We start from the raw sequence: 20,611 nt of genomic DNA, 5'->3' as shown, positions 1-20,611 counted from the left end.
TACAACGATCATCTAGTCCAACTGCCTGACCACTTTCACGCTGACCAAAAGTTAAAGCATGTTGTTAAGGGCTTTGTCCAAATGTCTCTTAAACACTGACAGGCTTGGGGCATCGATCACCTCTCTGGGAAGCCTGTTCCAGTGTGTGACCACCCCCTCAGTAAAGAAATGCTTCCTGATGTCCAGCCTAACCCCCCCGGTGCAGCTCTGAGCCGTTCCCCTGTGTCCTGTCACTGACAGCAGGGAGAAGAGCTCAGCACCTCCCTCTCCCCTTCCCCTCCTCAGGAAGCTGTAGGAGCAGCGAGGTCGCCCCTCAGCCTCCTTGTCTCCAGCCCTCAGCCCTCCTCCCAGGACACGCCTTCCAGCCCTCGCACCAGCTTTGCTGCCCTCCCCTGGACACGTTCGAGCACCTCCGCATCCTCCTGGAACTGCGGGGCCCAGCCCTGCCCGCAGCACTGGGTGAGGCCGCCCCAGCACTGAACACAGCAGATAACCCCCGCCTTGCCCGGCTGGCCGCGCTGTGTCTGATGCACCCCAGGCTGCGGTTTGCCCTCCTGGCTGCCAGGGCACACTGCTGGCTCCCCGTGAGCCTGCTGTCAGCCCGCGCCCCACAGCCCTTGCTGCAGGGATGCTCCCCAGACACTCCTCTCCCAGTTTAGACCCGAGTCCAGCGTCACTCTGTCCCAGGTGCAGAACCCAACATTTGTTCTTGTTAAATTTCATCCCATTAATCACTGCCCAATGCTCCGATCTATCTGTACCCCTCTGCAAGGCATCTTGGCCTTCAAGAGAGTCAACAGCACCTCCCAGTTTGGATCATCAGCAAACTTGCTAATGGTGCACTCAACTCCATCATTATCATTAGTCTTGGAAGTTTTGAAAAACAGTAAAATTATTTTTTATTGCCAGCTGAAAACTATTTGCTGTGCATATTTTCATGATTATCAGCTACACTGATACTACTACCAAACATTGCAGAATATGTTGCAGTATATTTAAACAAAATTAATAATTGCAGTCACCATTTTGATGACCATATATTCTGCACTTCATCAGCTGCCAGTGAAATAACTGCACAATATTTAACTCTTGAAGGACACACGGGTATTCTAGTGTTTGTTAGGACTTCAGATTAATACTAGAAGTAAAAAGCTTGCGTGCTATGGCAAAACCAGCAGGGTTATGAATGCAAGAGATATGAATGTAAAGAATGTAAAAATGCTTCTTTGCAGGCCTACAGACATGACACAGGCCCTACCCCCATCTGGTCCAGAGCAGTAATGTTTTTAGCATGCTCTGTTCTGCAGTCCCAAAAGCTCAGCAAGCCAAACCCCTACAAACAGTTAACATGTAACACTTTGCTGAGGTCTTTGGCAAGCAGGGCAGCTTTTTGTCTTGTGCACAAAGGATTTTGAAGACATGTTAACCAAAAAAAGAAAGGCAAAAAAGCATGTCATTGGTCCTCTCTACTGACTATAACAGGTCGTTTTGAAAAAATTGTTCATTATGACAGTTGATATGAATTTACCTCAGTCCAGTTGCTCACTGTCCAGTCAGATGGGCACAAGACATCTCTGTTGCATGATAGATGGGTCTTTGGTTTAAGTAGGTGCTGGCACTCTGTGACAGCCAGAGCCTGCTCATCAGACCCCACTGTTTGGATGCAAAGTACAGTTCGCTTCTTCTGGCCTGTTGGGCCACACGTAGTAGAACATTTCTGCCATTCTCCTGCCCACCATCTGAAAAACAGGGGGATAAGAAATATCAGAAAACAATCCATCACAAGCACATTAAGGAAAAGGTCAAAGACGACAAGGACCAGTAATTTAAATTCTGGGTTCAGATATATGCTTTTCATATTAAGTCCAGATCACTCAAACTCTCCCATCTGCTCTGTGCTCCAGTACCAGCCAGTCACTGAAAGATTCTGCCTCCCAGAGAGTGGCAGACACCAAGCATTACATTTCTACAGTGTAGAAACCTACTGAGTAGGTGGTCCTTCAAATCCAAGTTGGAGGAGCTGCTAGCAAGTTTAGTAATCTATTTATCCTATTGTTTATCTGCTTATTGCTACCTCACTACAGAGAGAATTAAGAAATAACAATCACCGGAGGGTTTGTAATAAATGACAGCACAGAGTTGGAGATCCCATCACACATGTCTATGCAGCCACTACTGCACAAGTGATCAAACTGGCTCTGTGTTACTTCCAGAAGGGGAAGCAGCAAAGCACACAACCCCAAAAAACAGGCCGGTCGGGGCGATGCTGCGTGCACCCATGCAGGATCAGTGTCCTGCAGAGCTGTACATCTGGGCCTAGTCTCTGGGTCTGCACTAGGCTGGACTTTTCTGTACTTTGTTCCTTCATGAAGTAAAACCAAGTCTCTTATGTGTCTCTCTCCTGATTAAAGATGGTCTTCTGTAGCGTACGATGCAATGTTCCACCAACTGAAAGATAAATATTTCCTCTACTCCAGTATTTTCCAATGTGAAACACCTTACCAAAAGGAGCTGTCCCCCTTATATTTGGTTACTTTAGCCTTTCTTCAGCTTCATCCACCTATTTTTTCTCATGCTGACCCAGAGTGGATCAAATATCTATATACCTACCTTCCATGATAAGAGAGAGGGCAAAAATTTCTGTGTTTCTACCATTTGAGAAGCATTGGCATCAACTCTCTTATTTGCCTGAAGACTTACCTTTATACTTTTTAAAAAAAACAAAACAAACCCCAAGAAAAGTCTTTTTCCCTCCCATTTTGGGTGCCCTAGGCAAGAACACAGATCCAAGCTGCTGTATAAAGAATCTGGCCCACCTGTGAACTCTAAGCCACAAAAGCTCCTAGAGAATATTACTTGTTCCTGAGTTTTGAAGCAGGTCATGTATAAGCCTGATGCTGAAAACAAAAAAGAGATGTATTTAGAAAACACCTTCCAGTAGAGAGGAGGGAAAAAGTGGTTTTGGCTTACAACCAACACCATCCTATTGTATTTTTTTCCTTTCTATTCTGATAAATACATCAAAGTTCAACGTTTTGTAACAGTTTTTGCTCCTTGCTTTGTCTCCTATCTCACTGCATTTCTGGCTTTTTCAGTTTGCTGACAATCCCTTTCCCTTTCCTCTGTAGTTTCCATGTTCCTTCTCTATTTCCTGACTAATTTATTCTTCAGTTGCAAATATGCTGTCACTGATGTGGAAGGCACTGATATCTATTCCTAATAAGTAAAAAAAAAAAAATTCAGAGCAATAAAGCTATGCACACAGCTCATTTGTGCAACCATCTGGTCTTTTCTGGGGTACCTACACTTACCTTCCTTCTCTTTAGTTATGTATACATACCACATTTCCTTTTAAATTACCCTAGGAGCCCTCTGGGGCACACATTGTTTTGCTACATGCTCTAGAATGCAGCCCATTGCTACCACAACTCTGTGCGAGGCCTCTGAATGTTGCTGTAATAAAAGAACAAATTATTTTTCTCCTTCTCCTGCCTTTCTTTAGACTGTTTCTTGCTCCTTCAAGTTTCTGCAAATGGCAAAGAAAAACTAATAAGTGGTTTAAGAGAAAAAGCGAGCGCACCTCAGCGGAACACAGTGATAAAAAAGAAAAATATATCATTGCAACCTGGATCAAGCCATTTCAGGGAGGTTTTAATCTCTTGCATCTTCTTTTCAATTTTATCGTCTCTAGTATCTTGTAAATTGCTGAAACTTCCGCACAAATGCAACTTGAAGTATGTGAATTGCCCTATTAATTTTAATGGAACCAGATCACATATTTCAATCTACAGCTGACAGCCCCTTCCTCAACGTTTTCAAATGAATCTGAGTAAGGGTTCAGCAGTTTGTAGGTTTAAATACCCTACTAATAAATTATCAGAGCTTACTACAGAACCTATCTTGATCAGCAGTAATGGTGTGTGATTAACTACTGCACACAAAACATTTTTAAAAAGTCATGGAAGAAAGTAAGGTGCTCCAAAGTTAGAAAATCCCAGAATTCAGATTTTATCCTATTGCACTTTCACAGCCAATACTAAATTACATTTAGTCATGTAACTTCTATAGAGTTCTTCCTCATTCAGTGCAGGTAACAGATGGTACTGGTGAGCCAAGTAGTTAATAGTCTGACACCATGTTTACCACACACACTTCCAAAAACTTGCATTGACTCAAAGTTTATTCTTAGCAGTAACTGGAGTTTCTAATGGTGCATCTTCCTATTTCCATTCTATGGCACATGCACATGCTTTAAACACTCAAGCATGAGAAATTTAACATGGCAGCACATGCACAATTGTCTCTTCATGGTCCTCACTGAGGATTTCTGAACTGCAGCATCCCAGATGAAAGGGAAGAAAGGCAAAGCAAGTACAGCAGAGCATCTGCCATCCATTTGCCTGTTCCAGTACAGAATGTCCCAAAGCAGGTCCTGGGCCACACAGATGGGAGCAGCACCTGAGTGACAGCTTTGCCAAACTTTATTTATCTTGGAGCTTCTGCTGTATCCTCACACTGCAGAGACATATCCAAAACTGGAGGTGACTGCTGAGCACACATCCAGAATTGAGAGGGCAATCCAAGATCCAAACATGTAACTTCTAAGTTGAAATGACCAAGCTGTCAGACCTCACAGCTTTAAGTTAAAGAGTGGAGGGTACTGCCAGACAGACTTAGCTTTGGGTAGTTTATAAACAAGGCTTTCTTTAAATCACACATACAGCGAGAATGTTTGGCAAAGAAAGGGATATGGGGAAGAAAACTAGTAAGTAGCTGTGCTGACTGTGGTGAGAGACTGGGACAAGTTGGTGGAAACTGAAGCCTGATGGGAGTCAGCATCCAACACTTGTTCCTACCTCTGGTTTCTGATGGCATTTACCACTACAGCAACTGAGTGGCTCTTAAATATTAATGCATCACCCGGTCCCTGCAAAGTGACAGGACTGTCTTATCTCCACAGGCAGGCATGGCATGGAGAGATTGTGGTAACAAACAAGCAAGCAAAACGCATGATTTGGGTAATTAATTTGTGTGAGCACTAATTTTCCTGAGGCTGTTGAACTAGACAGCAGTCTGCCTGGTGAAAGCATAATCTCAGTTAGTTTTTAGCTGCAGCTGTGCGTGCTCAGCTATTCCGCAATACAGCCTGGGACAGAGGTGGGGAGAAAATCTGATTCCCTCAAGTGGCATTCAGGTGTCTTAAATGAGACCTATCCCCTTTCCTCCCACATTGAGTTTCAAAGGTCTGGAACAATTAATTCAGGACCCAACAGCCTTCTCATATAGTCCTAATCTATACCCAGATGATGTGAGCTGAACAAGGTGTGGATCCCACTGAAAAAGTAGTAACATGGGATTTTGGAACCAAAATTTGCTATATTCATGCCTATGGGACTGAACATTCCCTCCCTCCCACCATATTGTGTCACACCTAAACAAAGACTGTCTTCTTTTACTATGTACTTGTACAGCATCAGGCACAGCAGATATCAACAGGGAACTGGTTTTCACTCTCTATTATAACAGAAACAAGATTTCCTATTCTTATGCTGTTGGACTCTATTAAGCAGTCTGGAAGTAGGACAGTACAGTAAAAGCCAATAAAAAAGCAGAAGAACCCAAGTACTTGTAAAATAATGCATTTATGGTTACTTTGTTCAAAATGGTAGTCAGGTTAAAAAGACTCGAGGCAATTTTCTTCACGGGGGAGAGCAAAACTTATATTCACAATACTGTGAGTAGTTAAAAATCTTACTCTTCTTCAAGTAGTATCCACTGATTTTTATCATTAACACTTATGGAACTAAATAACTGTCTACCAAAGAAACACAGAACTGGAAACCATTTTCCATAGCATAATGTGGAAAAAACCCATGCATTTATCCTACAGTCTTGCTGCACTCCTACTAAGCAGTATCACTCAAGTTTTACATGAGCAGTTGTATGACATTTTAATTCTCAACTGTTCAGCCATCTATTTTGTTCTGAGTCAACATGTGGCATACATGTATTGTGACATTTTAAATATTTTGTTTGTTTTGTTCCAGAATCTTTTAGTAGCAAGTGTGGGAAAGATAAATGTGGATCAAATCAGCTAACAAACAGAAATGTTAAGACTTGGGACTTCTCAGAAGCTTGTAATCGAGACAGTTTATAATTAACTTCCTGAAATGGACTAATGAGACAGGATCTGGTTTGTGAGTCACAAATATTACAGTAATGTTATTCTTTGCCTGTAGCTACTGTTTGATAAATTATCTAATCCTGATTTAGTGGTCTAGTAGCTAGTTTCACATTAGCATGTGGGATTTAGCAAATCATAGGAGGGAGAGTTATGCAAGGGAATATCCTTCTTGTTTTAGATAGGATGTTTCTATAAAAAAAATGGTTCACTACTGGAAACTGTGAGATTATCTAAGAGTTAACTGTCAGTCCCATGGCTGCAGCACTAACCAAAGGTCCCCTGCAGTGTTATGTTTAACAGCACTGTTCTCAACTCTAGCACAGAATTTAGTCATCTCTCTACAGAACACTTGGTTTTTGGCAGCTTCACAGGAACTCTCAGTTATCCTGTATCATGCCATATGGGACAGTCACACCTTCCTCCAACATCCAGATTTTCCTTAGAGCCAGCAAAGTCCTGTCTTGCATTTCAGATGAAGATGTGTAGCCATCTGTCTGGATTAGAGGTGACACATATGCTATGGAAAGTAAACACCAACTAAATCCCATACTATGACTACAGCCTGGAACAGAGACCAGATCTGCAAAATGAAGGGCTTCGGAAAGGTAGATGGGAATTCATTCTTCACTGCCATCTCTTCCAACAGAGGAACTCAGGGCCACCGACAGAAGCTAGAGAAAGCCAGGTTCAAAATAATTAAAACGAGGTAGCGCTTCACACAGTAGGCATTAAAGTTGTGGAATTCCTTGCAGAGGAAGTTGTATATGATAGAACTTTTACAAGGCTGTAGAAGGAGACTGGAAAAGTACTCAGAAGAGAGATCCACTGGAGGTTACTGATTAAACAAGCCATAAAAGCCTCAGGAAATGCCTTGAATTAAAACCACTTGGAAGCTGGAAGAGTATTAGAGAGAGAGATAATTTATGCTTGGGATAAATCGAGCTCATTTGGAACTTTGGAATAAATAGCACAGTTTATACGTGCTATAAATAAAAAACACCCCCATGTGTAAGCCATGTTAGAGCCTCAGCTCTTAACTAGTCAGCAAGTTAATAAGCTTGATCTACCGTCAACTGATTTTCTAACAAGCTACAAAGAATTATGAAATACTGGTAGTTTATGCTTTTTTATAGTCATTTATAGAGGCTGCAAGCACATAGATGTAATTCCCAGAGGAGGCATCATATGATGTTCTAAAGATACTTGGAAACAACTAATAAAACCAACACCCATGAAGACTTTTTTACATTAAAGCTTCATGAAATTCACTGCTGGCAAATGTAATGTGATACACTTTAGAAGAATCATTGTAATGACTTCGATTTGTTTCTGATTTAACTAGAATTACTAGGGAAACACTGGTGTACCATTGCGAACAGCATGATAAACAATTTCTGAAGGCATTGAAAGACAAAAGTAACATGTTCTAGTACTTAAAGCAGGAAACTAAACCAGGATTGATCCCTTCCAGCAAATCTGTGCCTGTTTCACAGACTCACAGTTCTGCTGTCACCTGGAATGTTTGCTGTGGTTAGTCTTCCTTACCCTACTTGCTAAAATGGTAGAATAGAGATGAAGATGAATTTTAAAAAAATGCTATGTGAATGGAAAAATTGATTTCCATGTGATCACAGAATGAAGAAAGTTGCACTTTGCTGAAAGGAAAAAATAAGAAGGCCATGATTAAAAAAAATGCCAAATAATAAGTGTTACAAAGAAAGTATAATAGAATTATAGAAGTGGGCACTTCCTCTCATCTTCCCTCAAAAAAAGACAAAGTATCAAAAAATACTGAAAAAGGCATCAAAAGGCTTAAAAAACCCAAAAACTAACTTGCAGAGAGGAACACACAGTAATACATTATCATTCAAGCTAAGACAGGTATAAGATTTTTAAAATAAATAAGAACTTATACAGTTTTCAGGCACACCTGCACCTAAACTGAACAAAAAGAATATCTATACAGATGTGACAGCAACCTGTGCCATTCCCAGCACAGACTGCTCAGTAACTTGCACTGGAAACCTCTTAGGGCAGCTCATTCCCAACTTGTCCATTACTGGGTTCCTCCCAACTTGCTCTGAAACGCTTGGGTGCTCTCACTGTGGCAGGACATAGATGCCACACTAATCTGGTATTAGAACCAACATTTTCCTTTGAGTAAGGCTGCTATTGAGCATTACCAGAGCTCCATTACCTGGGTGGACAGTCCTTTTCATAACATTTCTTTTGTCGCCCATTTGGCTGTGTTGCTGGGTCGCAGAAGGAGTTTTTGATCGCTCCGCTTCCCTTCCGCATGCAGTGGGCAATCTGGCGTCGCACCCCTGCAAGAGAAAGACAAAAAGAAAAAGCAGTAATCCATGTAGGCTGGGGATGATCTGCAGGTATCCTCTAGCACGGGGAGTACACACTGGTCATACTCCACATCCTAGAATAAAGTACCAGCTGTGAAAATCAGTTTTGCTGCCTGTCCGGGCTAAGTCAGGTGTAAGTATCCTTCAATGAAGTTGAAAAGATGTTAAGCAAAGCTCTTTTGGATCAGACAGCTCAAGGAACATGTTGGAAAGAACTTTCCTTAATCTCAATTTAGATGTCAGTCTCAGAAAGGGGTCCTGCAGGCCCTGAAGCAGGTTTAAGGACTATGAATGGTTCTTGGATTTCTCGCAGATAAGAGACAGTAACTCAGCAGCATCAAGCTATTCACGGCAAGGGTAATTTTTCTGATCTTTTCTTTGTACTTCTGGGAAGGTTGTTTAAGCAGAATCCATACTAGAGTATATCAGCAAAATTGTAACTCGGTGTCTCTTGGTGCTGAATTTCACTTTTTAATAAGTTTTTGTACAAACCTTGACTGAAAATGCTAATGCCATATGAGGAAGAAAATCTTGTTTTCTAAATAAGTAATACAAAGCACTCATCACAAGAGGGAAAGCACAGTAATGATGAGAATACAGAGACATACTATTTGGGTTATTTCCTAATAATTCCAGTTACAAAAACTCCCATGCATTTAACAGAAAGAAACACGAACCAAAATACTCTCTTATCCTGGTGTGAATCAAAAGGAAGCTAGTTTCCAGAGGCCTGCCTTCCACACAGTTTTGCAATAATTTGAGGCAGGTCCTGTGCTACAAACCCATTGTAAAAAAAAAGTATTGTAGCATTACAGTTTGAAAGGTTGTAGCTTCATATAGGGGCATTAAAATAGTGGCATTAGGCCCATACAAATCCCAAGGACTAAAAAGACCAAAGAAACCTTGTTTATTAATTCTCATTAAATTAACTGTGCAGATGGTAGGACACATTTGCGTGTCTTTAATTCTTTTCCTGGAAAGCAAAGGGCCTAACAGCACTGTTAATACAGTGTTAGGCTATTTTGGTAGGTTGTAGTCAGATATTACTGAAAAAGGCCTCCAGAACACAAGGAAATTAAAAACTTTCTATGCGTATTTGGATCATTCCACAGAAGCAGATGGAAACCCGTATCTCGTTTTTATAGCACCTTAAGAGATCAGGTCTGTGACACTGGGAGGAAATGCTATAGCTTTCAGAGTACTTTCAGACTTGCAACAGAGACATATAAGACAACTATATGCAACAACACAAGATTTGATGACTGAGTCTCCTCCAGTCATACATGAAGGTTGATTTGCTAGAACAAGGATTAGTTTCACTTAGAATAGAGGATTATGGGACTGTAGTCCTGTGTCTCCCATTAATACTCTTTGCTGAGGCATTCAAGCTGCAGGGTACATGATGTGGAAGTAGCTGCATGACTCTGCAGCATGGCTGGATGTGGCACTTTTCTGTCCCTAGAGGACTTCAAGCAGCAGAACGCTTTTTGGTTCAGTGCAGGACTTCCAGTGAGCAGTGCTCTGTTTTATGCTAGGAAAAATGTAGCTGGAATAATTAGCAACCTTCCAACTAGTTGTAAACAAAGTAGTCCACAGAAATATGTTTCTGTCCCTTTCAAAATCATGATATGTTGCTGTTACAAATGCAGATAACAACTCTTTTGATATTTTTTTTAGTCATTTCAGCTGCTGTAATTCACTTTAGAACCACTATAAACCTTTGCACTAGATTTGTTTCAAGGCTGTATATTCTTATAAAACATTTGCTGATCACTGGCATCAATAAACTAATTTAATCACAAAACAATTTTTATTATGGAAGTTATGTGAACTCCTATTGTAGTTTTAAAATCTAGGAAGATCTGGGATGGATATATATATATTTAAAGAAGCCATAGAGCACCGCTTTTTCATCATGACTGTTCAGTTCCAAAGTTGGAAGGAATCCTATATGCATATATTGATATGCATGTGTATATGTAGGCATACATATAATGACATAATGAAAGAGTTGGGCTTTTAGCTTGAGCAAGTTGAACTAGAAAACACTGCAAAAGCAGAAAACCAGTCACTTCACATTGACTCTGCTCTATCAAACATTTACACAGTTATATAACTTAATTGTGTAATATCCTACTTAAGTCTCAGATTAAAAATTCTAAATATACTTTAAAACTCAGAAAAAAAACCCAACCAAACCACAAAACCTTAAAATTGGAAACCTAAACTCGATTTTTATAAGTGTCTGAGAGTGTAGCTGTTTTCACCTCTTTTACTTCTCTCTGACCTCAATGCTAACTAGCCCATGCTGACAACTGTTTTGCACGCACAAAGATGCTGCCTGTATTCATCGAGACATTGTCTCTTGGTTATAATCCCACTACAAAGATCTTGCTTTTTCCTCTGGGGTGGGAACATCCCATTCCTTTCTGCTCACCTTGGCACTCATTGCACCACAGCCCTTCCCACACCCATGTTTCTTTACACAGAAGTGTGCCATCTCAGCTCTGAAAAAAACCTACAAATATTTCTGGGAAGGAAAAAGAGAAACCAAGGATAACAACAGTCAGATCCAAGAATGCTTTTGATTTCACTAAATCTACTCAGAGATTGCTTCTACCTCTCTGTGTCACCTCATCCCTGATACAGGACTTTTTAAATGGGATGTTGACCCACTCGGTTCCTGATTTCTCACTTAGTTTGAAAAAAAACCCAAACAAAACAAGGTGTCAGTTTAAAATCATTGGGTGTGGAAGGCTTTGAAACTGAGATTAGAAAACTGTTGGCTGCACAGACCTCAGTTTGGACAAAATTAAGGCTGAGAACAACAGAAATGAAGGACCAGAAGCAAACATGCAAACTATGTAGGCAAAAGAGTGTATTTGATTGTAAAACTAATTTGGTCATGTAATTGTCACAGTTGTGCATCAAATCAGATCCTCTGCATGGATTTCACTTATACTTGGAAATTATACTCAGTGAATGCACAAGCTATGTACACAATACAAGAGCCTTTACATTCCTGGTGTTATAAAACTTAGACCCATAATAGCGAAGGAAAATAGTGACCTTTGTTTTCTAAAACCAATCCTACATGTTTAGTACTACATTTCAGTTCAGGAACACTTGGAGGTAATTTTGCAAAGTAGCTCTGATAATAGTTGTGAAGGATTTAGAGAGCACATAACAATTAACCCCAAAACAAATACTACATTTATGTTCTTTTGCAGAGCTTTGAAAATTTGCCAATTACTGATGTAATCTATGGAAAAGTAAATTGTTGAGGTTGCCCAATATCTTGCCATAGTTGCAGCTGTGCTGCACTTTGCTCCTTGTTATGTTCAATGTCATTCAAAGCTAATTCTAAGAAACATGATTAAAGCCTTTAGACAAGGATGACGGATTTATACTTGTAATTTCTAATTGACCATTATTTAATTAAAGAATAATGGGTAGCTGGTCTTGAAGAAAACTCAGTGAGGCATTTAAATTAATCTTCCTATAAAAAAAAAGCTTGACGGCTTTACATACTGTCTTGACAGTATGCTCTGGAAGGACAGGCTCTTCGGCCAGAGTGTGCAGCAGTTTGCAGGACACTATCCAGTGTGCACACATCCTGACAGCAAAGCAGTTCCTTTCTGCATAAAGCAAATGGCAGGAGAATCAAACTACCCTGCTGTGAGGACAAAGCAAGGCTTATGGTTTTTACTGTAAATTATTCCCTTTGGCATTTGTTTGCCATGAAATAGATTGCAATGTAGTTACTGAACTATCTCCTACATTGCAAATGGACATCAGGTATCGCAATGTGTTCTCCTTCTCCCTGCACATAGTATTAGGTATGCTTCCTACAGAAAACACTGATTTTCCAGAGAATATTTTTCCCATGTTAAAGGGTGTTATTGTAGACTGGCCAGTCCCACTTTTTGAGACTACAGAAGACATGGGCACATGAAGGAAATGAAGGAAAACATGAGCACATTTGCATCTTCTCTTTGTCAGTGTAATGGAGGTGGCGGAGTATGTGTCAGGGCATGGCATGCTGCTATCTTGAGGCTAAGAATCTTTTGGAAAATATCTCTAGGGAGCTGCCCTGGGTTAATTTTGAGAAGGGATAGCTTCACTCTAAAAAGACATTATTCATTACTGGGACTTTTTCCAGGTACATTTCCCTTGGATAAGGAGATGTATCATAGGGCTAAAATCCTGTTTTTTCTCTTAGGACAGATGATGCTTTCCTGCTGCAGCAGGTGCACCCGCCCAGTGAAAATAGGGCTTCTTGACTGCTGAAGTGTAGCAGCTACTAATTGCCTTTGTTCTCGGGGCTTCATGGTAGTTGGGGCCTTTGGCCAATATGAGCTGCTATTGACCACAGATCAGATTCGGCTGGGTATAAACGGAGTCCCCTGGGGGAGGCATTTGGAGCTCATCCCCTGGAGCAGCAGCTGCGGCGGAGGACTCTACCCTTGAAGGGTCAGGACGCTGCCCAAGGAAACTCCTCAAGGTGCCTTGGGTTGGGACGCTGCCCTGAGCAGGTCCTCGAGGTTGAGAGCCTTTACTTGTCAGGTGAGGGACAGAGAGGTTTGTGTTGTCATTAAACCCTAAGGAGTGGTGCTTTGTTCTGTGTTTTGGGTTGTCGTTAAACTCTAAGAAGTTGTTCTGTTCTCCTCTCACAGACATTCGAACCTGTAATTTGCAGAGGGTTGGTTAATTGTGTTGACAATAAATTTTTAATTTTTGGTGGTTGGCTGTTTATTTGAGAGCCTCTGTAACACCCTGCATCAGCCCATTCCTGTGCTTGTAGCCCCATTTGTCACTCTTCAATCTTTTGGCTCCAGGAAGCATTTGTTTGCATTGTCCTGATCTCTGTGGCTACAAAAGGCCAAATTATCCTCAGATTTACTGCTACCATATTGACCCATCCTGATGAGAGACCATGTATGAGATCTTTAGGCAGGTTCAGGCTTGCCAAGAGACCAAAATTCTAGGTAAGGATCAATTTCTCTCACTGGCTGTGGCTGTCAAAGATGGTTCAGTAGTTCATCTTTCTTGGCACCCTCTTTTATCCTGAAAACCTATTGGTTTATTATTTATTAAATGGTAACTGCAAAATTCCTTGAAGGTTATTTTACCACTACATTTAGTCTAAATAAATGCAACCTTTCTTATCATCTTGACCCCCACTGAAAGCTTGTCTTCAGTAAGACTTGTCATGCAGCACACCAACAGCAGAAGATGATCTTGCCTACTTAAACGCACTTTTATCTCACAAACCTTTCAAAACTCTTCAAATGCCTGAGATTTGGCACAACAGGTCTGTTACTGCCAATGGCAATAAATTCTGAATATAAACAGAGTGTATGTTCAGATAAAATCCATCTCATCATTCAAAGCCAGAAGTTCTGTGGAAGTCAGAGAAGGGTGTTGCTTAATTCAGCAACATTGGGAACATTCAGTTCTGCCTTTATTCCTCCTCCTGGTCCTGAACTGAACCTGGGAGGATCAGACCACAGTAATGAGTAACCATGTGATATTTTCTGGTTCTAGGTCAACAATCACTACCATGACCATATTCCCTGCTAAACGTAGCAAAATTAGAGTTTCCAAATTTCTATAATGATGGAGAGCTAACATTTTTCAAATACACTTTCCCTGCTGCTACACTCTTTCTTTTATGCAGCAAAGCTCCAGGTATTTTTGCTGATGTGTTTGTGCTCTGATCATCCAGGCATAAACCTGCTATATTACTGCACCAGTGTGGTGCTTAGGAGGGCCAGACAGCTCAGAATCAGTGCCAAGCTAACACGACAACAGTACAGTTGGTCCACATTCAGACAGCCCAGAGCACAACCAGATTAAGCATTGTGTACCTGCAGAAAACTGCAGACAGACTGTAATATCAGAGCTCCCCTGCTTCAAGTGATGCACTGAAGCCTGGTACCAAGGTTTCCCTTTTTTTTCTGGGCAGGAAGCAACAATACCCTGACTGCATCATGTATTAGCAGATTACATCCTCCTTTAGACCTGTTCAGTTATTTTTATAAAAGTATGTATCTAAGAGGGAAGAGACCAAAGGGTCTATTAATTTATTTTCTCCTACCCATGAAAGGACGCAGAGAAGGTTTTTGAACTGTGATACACTTCTTGGTTCTCCTGAAAACTCATGTCAGTAAGTCCACAGTCTTGCCTGAAGCATAACATTTCTACTATGCAAAGAAAAAGCCAACGAGCTCAAGAAACATATATTAAGAGACTAAGGACAGTAAGCAGGGGAAGCCACTTATTAAATAAAACCTGAAAAAAACTGTATGTCCTTCAGCCTTTTATTTAAGTAATCCATGTGGCAGTTAGAAATCAAAGTCAAGTCACACAGTTCTTTAGTCAGAAGGTAGTACACAGGGTTATAATTTACTTAGTGAGAAACAGTTCTGGGGAATAGTGCAGCTAATGTAAAAAAACTCCTAAGTGACATAATAAACAGTCTAATAACATTCCCCCCCACTTTTTTTGTTTTCATGACAATTGCTACATTAAGCACTATTCACAACTAGGGATTAGAACTAAAACATACAGCATGCAGTTAAGCAAGAAACTTGTTTTGGGTACCTATTTAAAGAAAATGGTTTTGTCTGGCTTTTTTTTCCCCAGATAAAAAGAAAACACACGGCATTTTGTGTTGAAATATTCTTCTAAAACAAACAAACAAAACAAACCACACAAATATTTGCACAACCACATAGATATGGATGTGTAAATATCTCTATGGCATGTACATTATATATATATTTTAAATAAATTATTATATACCCCTGTATACCGGGGATGGGGTAATTTACATTACTGTTCTAAAATTCTTCTTTTAAACTTCTAAAATTAAGGTCATACAATGTACGTTGTCTGAACCACTGAAAATGCATTGTCTTCCCTGACAGGAAAGATTAACAAGTTGCTATCATCACTGCTTCTAGACTCCCAACTGTATTTGTTAGAATATTTTTTTGTCTTTTTCTTTCATTGTGGGAAGTAAAGAAAGCAATAATTATCAAAAACCACCAACAATACCCTAACATTAGAAAGAGAAAAGGCTTATTTCATGTTATGTGTCCAATAGCTATAACACTGATCTTCTACTGTTCTGTACAGTTTTTACATGGCCGGTCAAACAATCAAGGTTTCCATTCTATCTTCAGGACTGTTCTGTCCAGTGAACCTCAGGAACTAATTTAGACAGAAGGCTACAATCTTTTCTCCCCAAGTGCAGACTTCCTTTCACACACAACATTTTTCTCATCTTTTAAAAATGATTCCCACAAAGGATGGATAAAATCCTTTACTTTTGTAAAGAAACCTTCAGTCTCTTTGTCATTATTGTTGCTTTACTGCAAGCTTTAATTTAATCTCATTGATCTATTAACTACTTTAAAGAAAGTCTTCCTGCAAGCATCTTCTGTGTGTTACCAAAGGCAAACTTCTAGACCTGTTGTTAGATCTTACTTCATGGTCATCATTCTGCTGGTCTGGTTTGACATGCTGCACAGGACTCAAATACAATTGTAGCTTTCCCCAAGCCATTATACTGAGAGTAGGAAAGACACAGAAGTTCTCAAGACTGATTTAAATAAACTAATTATTGAGAAATGCACAAAAAGCATTGTTACTTATCAAGACAGGACAGAAATTAAGAATTTTTTTTTTTTGTAGTTAACATATTGGAGAGACTCAGTAGAGAAATAAGAGTAGGTCATAGATTAGTATTTCTGGGAAGTAGGGTTATTGTGAAAAATACTGACAACAAATCATGAGGAAAGAAAACTGTAGTTTTTCATTTTGGTTCACATAAGTGGAGAATTTTATGGCAGGTGTTACAGAAACCTATTTGCCTTAAATAAATTAATAAAATTTTATTTTAAATCCAAAACACATTATTGTAATCACGTGATTGCTCTCCCACCAAATGCAGATTAAAGAACCTTACCTCTTTGAGAACACTGGATAACTTAAAAGACAAGATTTGCCAGTAATGAAGCGAAACAGCAATAGAAAAAGGAAGTGAGGAATTACCTCTTCCACAGGTAACACTGCAAGCTGTCCAGTCTCCATACTGCCAAAAATACTCTGGCTCTCCAATCTCATTCTCATGACTTTCTTCTTTACGTACAGTATATTCATACTTGATTCCGGGGTTAGTTTCTTGAAAAAGCAGCTGGAAAAAGAGTTTAGTTTATTTAATTACTTATGATTTTAATAATCTACTGGTCCAAAGCTTTCTAAGTGTGAGAACCAAAGAATCAGCAAGCTTTAAAGCAAGCCTATTTTTGAGCCTACTACCAGTTCAGAAAAGCAGACTGGCAAGAATTCCATTTGTGCACCGACAATGGCATATGTATCTTTCTAAGACACAGCTGTTTGCCATTCTGTTTTGCAGGCACAAATGGGAGTAAGTGGGTCAGCATAATTGGTATCCTATTGACAATAAGAAAAGATAATGCAAAGTCAATCCAAGGCACTGCCAAATGTGCTGCTGATTAAGAGCAATTGCCTATCACCACTAGAAATTATAATTTCCCTACCCATCTGAAATAGTTGTTACGAAATAACTGGTCAGAATATTACAGACTTTATTCAGACACTGGTTTAATATTATTTTTCAATGTTTGTGGGTTAAAAAGGAAAATTCCAATTGTGAAGAGCCACTCATGAAATTTGGCTGATGAGAAAAAGAAAAACATGGATGAAGGATAAAAGACTTCAGCAATGAACTCCTACTCTTCCTCCTAATAGTTTCCTTGACCTTTTTACTGACAGTGAAGATTGAGCACCCATTAGATGTGCCTTCTCAACAGACATTCAAAGTGTGAAAGTGGCTCTCATCAACACCCCTAATACTTGTTTTAATTGTATGGTGGATACACTGGCAAACAAGCCAGGAAAGATATACTCAGAGAACAAAGGGGCAATTTATAACTATTTTTGCAGAATTAACAGAAGCTGATTATAGTGAAGTTAGAATCTATAAAGCAACATAAAAGAAACAAAAGGAAGCAACCTCAGTGGATGCTAAACGGATCCATTTCACTTACCATAAGCTATTAATCCATCTATCTAATGCTGTATTTTCTTGCTCAGTGTAAGCTGTCACTTCTGTCAGCCTTCCCTAGCTCTCATTGTTCACAGCCTGACATCAGGTCCTTTTTTATGATAACTAGTTACTTTTCATCTGGGTCTGGTTCACATCACAGCCATATGTTGGCCTAAGCTGTCACAAGAGACAAGGAGGTCTGGACAAAGGACTGACCAATTACAGCTGGCAGGATCGCCATCCTAGTGGCAGCACTGGATCATACCAGCCTTTAATAATCATCAGACTATGATACTGGACATCTTTTTTTCAGACTAGATGAACAACTCTCTCAAGCAAGGTGTTTATTTCTCTCCAAAACAGCTCAATTCATTTTTTGCAAGACAACATGTTAGTAGAGTGGTTTATATACAAATCTGTGTATTCTTCCAGCCTCAGTTTCAGAGCCCCAGCATATTCTGCTTCTGCTAGTGATTTCCTATTTACCTGAATCCATATTGATTCATTGGTGGGTCCTGGAGCAGTGAGATTTTCTAGATCTCCTGTTCTGTCATACTGAAATATTGTGCCTGCCACTTTGTATTCACCATTCCACTGGATGATAAAGCCTCCGTTCAGGTAATATTTTTCTGGGTCTTTGCTTCGCACAGCAAGGAAATTTCCTGCTTCCGCAACTTCCATGACTTTGATTCCCCTTGCACCTTTTGGAATTAGCCCAATATCAACATATCCTATGAGACAATAAAGATTCACGGAGGTGAATAATAAAAATGTCATTGCATTTTAGTTATGTATAAAATAATAAAATACCAGCTTTGTTTGAAAAATACACAGAAAGGTGCTATCACAGAGTTTGTATTTCAGTTAGTTAACAGTGTGATGTTCCAAGCCAGATTTTCCAGTATCAGCTGAAAAATAAAAATATGCATTGGGTTTATGCAATGACAGTGGCATTTAGAAGGAATATGGAAGTGAATGTTTTTCTAAGCAGCACAGGGAAATCTACTCCACAGATAAGCATCAACATCTCCATAACCATACCCAAGGGCTCTTGCATACTGCAATGTGAGTAATCTGGAGAAATGCCATGGAGTCCCAGCAAGCTAACAGTCTGTTGTGGGAAAGGTCTTTTCAATTTGCAAGAAATATTTTCATCTGTCACCAGTGTACAGGTATGTACATGATTCCATGTACCTTAAATTATTTAATTTCTCCATGACTGTTTCCCATAGATAGCCTTGCTACAAAAAAACCTGAATGTTATTTAAATGCCTTACATTACTATGATCAGCTGAACATATTTTTATAAACTACTGTTTTTCTTAAGAAAGTTCAACAGCTCTTAATATATAAAAGTTAGCTGTAAAAAGATATTTTTGGTGTATGTGTTAAGAATGAACCCAGAGCATCTATGATAGAATACTGTTTGCACCACAGGCAGTATATGATACCAGGCTCCATGCTTCTCACCTTACAGGGAACTGAGATTGCTGTTGATACTGCACCATAAAAATAGGAAGTTCGCATAGAAATTTGAACACAAACTCCAATAGCTTTCTTGCTATTGCTCCTGGCTGAGCTTTAGAAATTGGATGGATGACAGCTCTACAAGCAAGTGCCCTGGGAACGTGAGCTGCAGTTTGCGCTGGTTTACTTCAAGACTGGAACATATGTCGTTCCCCAGTTTTCATCACACACTGCTGAGACTCACATCCCATTCACCTTTCTTGTGAAATAAGCTTATCACCTTTGATTACTCACTCACATGAGTGAGATAAACCACACTGGGCATACTAAGAGATCTTCAGTATCAACACTTTCTACCCACCAGTACTTATACGCTGTACAAAAACCTGCTGTCATAAATAAGTGCCCCAAAGTCTTTAACATCTAAATTTTCTTTACAGCAGCTTGGTGGGGTGATAAGTATTGGTTTTAATGTCATATGATGCTTACAGTACAGAAAAAATTTACATCAGGCCCTTCCTAATACATTATTAATATATAATTACACATATATTTTTCCAGTAATTAATGTTCAAGAGGAAGAGTTTTCTGGATGTCACCTTTTCCACCACTATGGAAATCCAAACTTTTTAGACTTTCGTAAGTGAAGGGAATAACAAAATCTGGACGATTACTGAGTAACTTCTGTTATAGGAAACCAGCCATCTAGGTCTATTGTAAGTAACCAAGGTCTAACGATTCTCCCAAATGTTCTACTCTTTCAGTGCAGTGGAGACGTGTTATGAACACAGTGTGTGATTGTGTAACTAAAGACTTGATTAGAAGGTATGCTCACAAGTGGGCCAAATTAACACAGCATGGAAAATCTTAATTGTCTCACGTCCTGACAGCTTGGCTTTGCAATGTTGGTATCCTTTTCCAGTAGGGTTGGGTTTTTTTTGTATGTAATTAGAATAGTATTTGTTCAAGGCACAAAGTATAAAACCAATAAAGCAATTTTCTTTCTTTTGTAACATAAAAATCTGTATCCTCTCAAGTTTTTGTATAATTATTTTTGTCTGAATCACCTGCTGTTGCTCATAAACTTGATTTTACATGTATTGCAACTGTCTCATAATAGATTTTACCATTTGGTCAATCTATCACATGCCCTTCTCCCTGACCCTCCTGTTTTTGACCTCCTGATTTCCAAGAACTGCACACTAATTCCCAGTGAATGGTATCTGCTTTTGAAAGTGGAGCTAATCAGCAGCAAGCTTTTGAGTTTGTCACTCAACATAATAAATTTTTGTTTAAAAATCATGTGGATGGTGTTTATGTAATTGTTCCTGGTTATACAGTTCCATCTGATAAGGATCTAGAGATCTGATTCAATAACGGTCAAAATGTCAGCTAGCCTACACACTGTGCTCATTAAATCCTGGAGCATCTATATTGTGGGTACTACCATACACCTGTGAAATGGCAACTCTCAGATGCTATTAATCTTTCCCCTTTTAATTAAAATTAAATCTATATGCTCCTAGC

General features: G+C 39.6%; 1 protein-coding gene across 1 annotated transcript in view; it reads right to left on the bottom strand.

Moving 5' to 3' along the window:
* ADAMTS12 (ADAM metallopeptidase with thrombospondin type 1 motif 12) overlaps window positions 1-20,611 on the bottom strand; it is a 170,344-nt gene that overhangs the window by 22,294 nt on the left and 127,439 nt on the right. The window contains exons 15-18 of the mRNA XM_026865819.1: window positions 18,104-18,348; window positions 16,600-16,741; window positions 8,382-8,508; window positions 1,529-1,739 (exon numbers count right to left, since the gene is read on the bottom strand). Of these exons, the coding sequence (XP_026721620.1) occupies window positions 1,529-1,739; window positions 8,382-8,508; window positions 16,600-16,741; window positions 18,104-18,348 (725 nt within the window). The remainder of the gene's footprint in view (window positions 1-1,528; window positions 1,740-8,381; window positions 8,509-16,599; window positions 16,742-18,103; window positions 18,349-20,611) is intronic.

Source organism: Athene cunicularia (genome assembly GCF_003259725.1).
Source record: "Athene cunicularia isolate RWA chromosome Z unlocalized genomic scaffold, athCun1 chrZ_part1, whole genome shotgun sequence".
NCBI classification, from domain to species: Eukaryota; Metazoa; Chordata; class Aves; order Strigiformes; family Strigidae; genus Athene; species Athene cunicularia.
The sequence above is the reverse complement of the archived record's forward strand: the minus strand, read 5'-3'. Positions and strand labels throughout refer to the sequence as shown.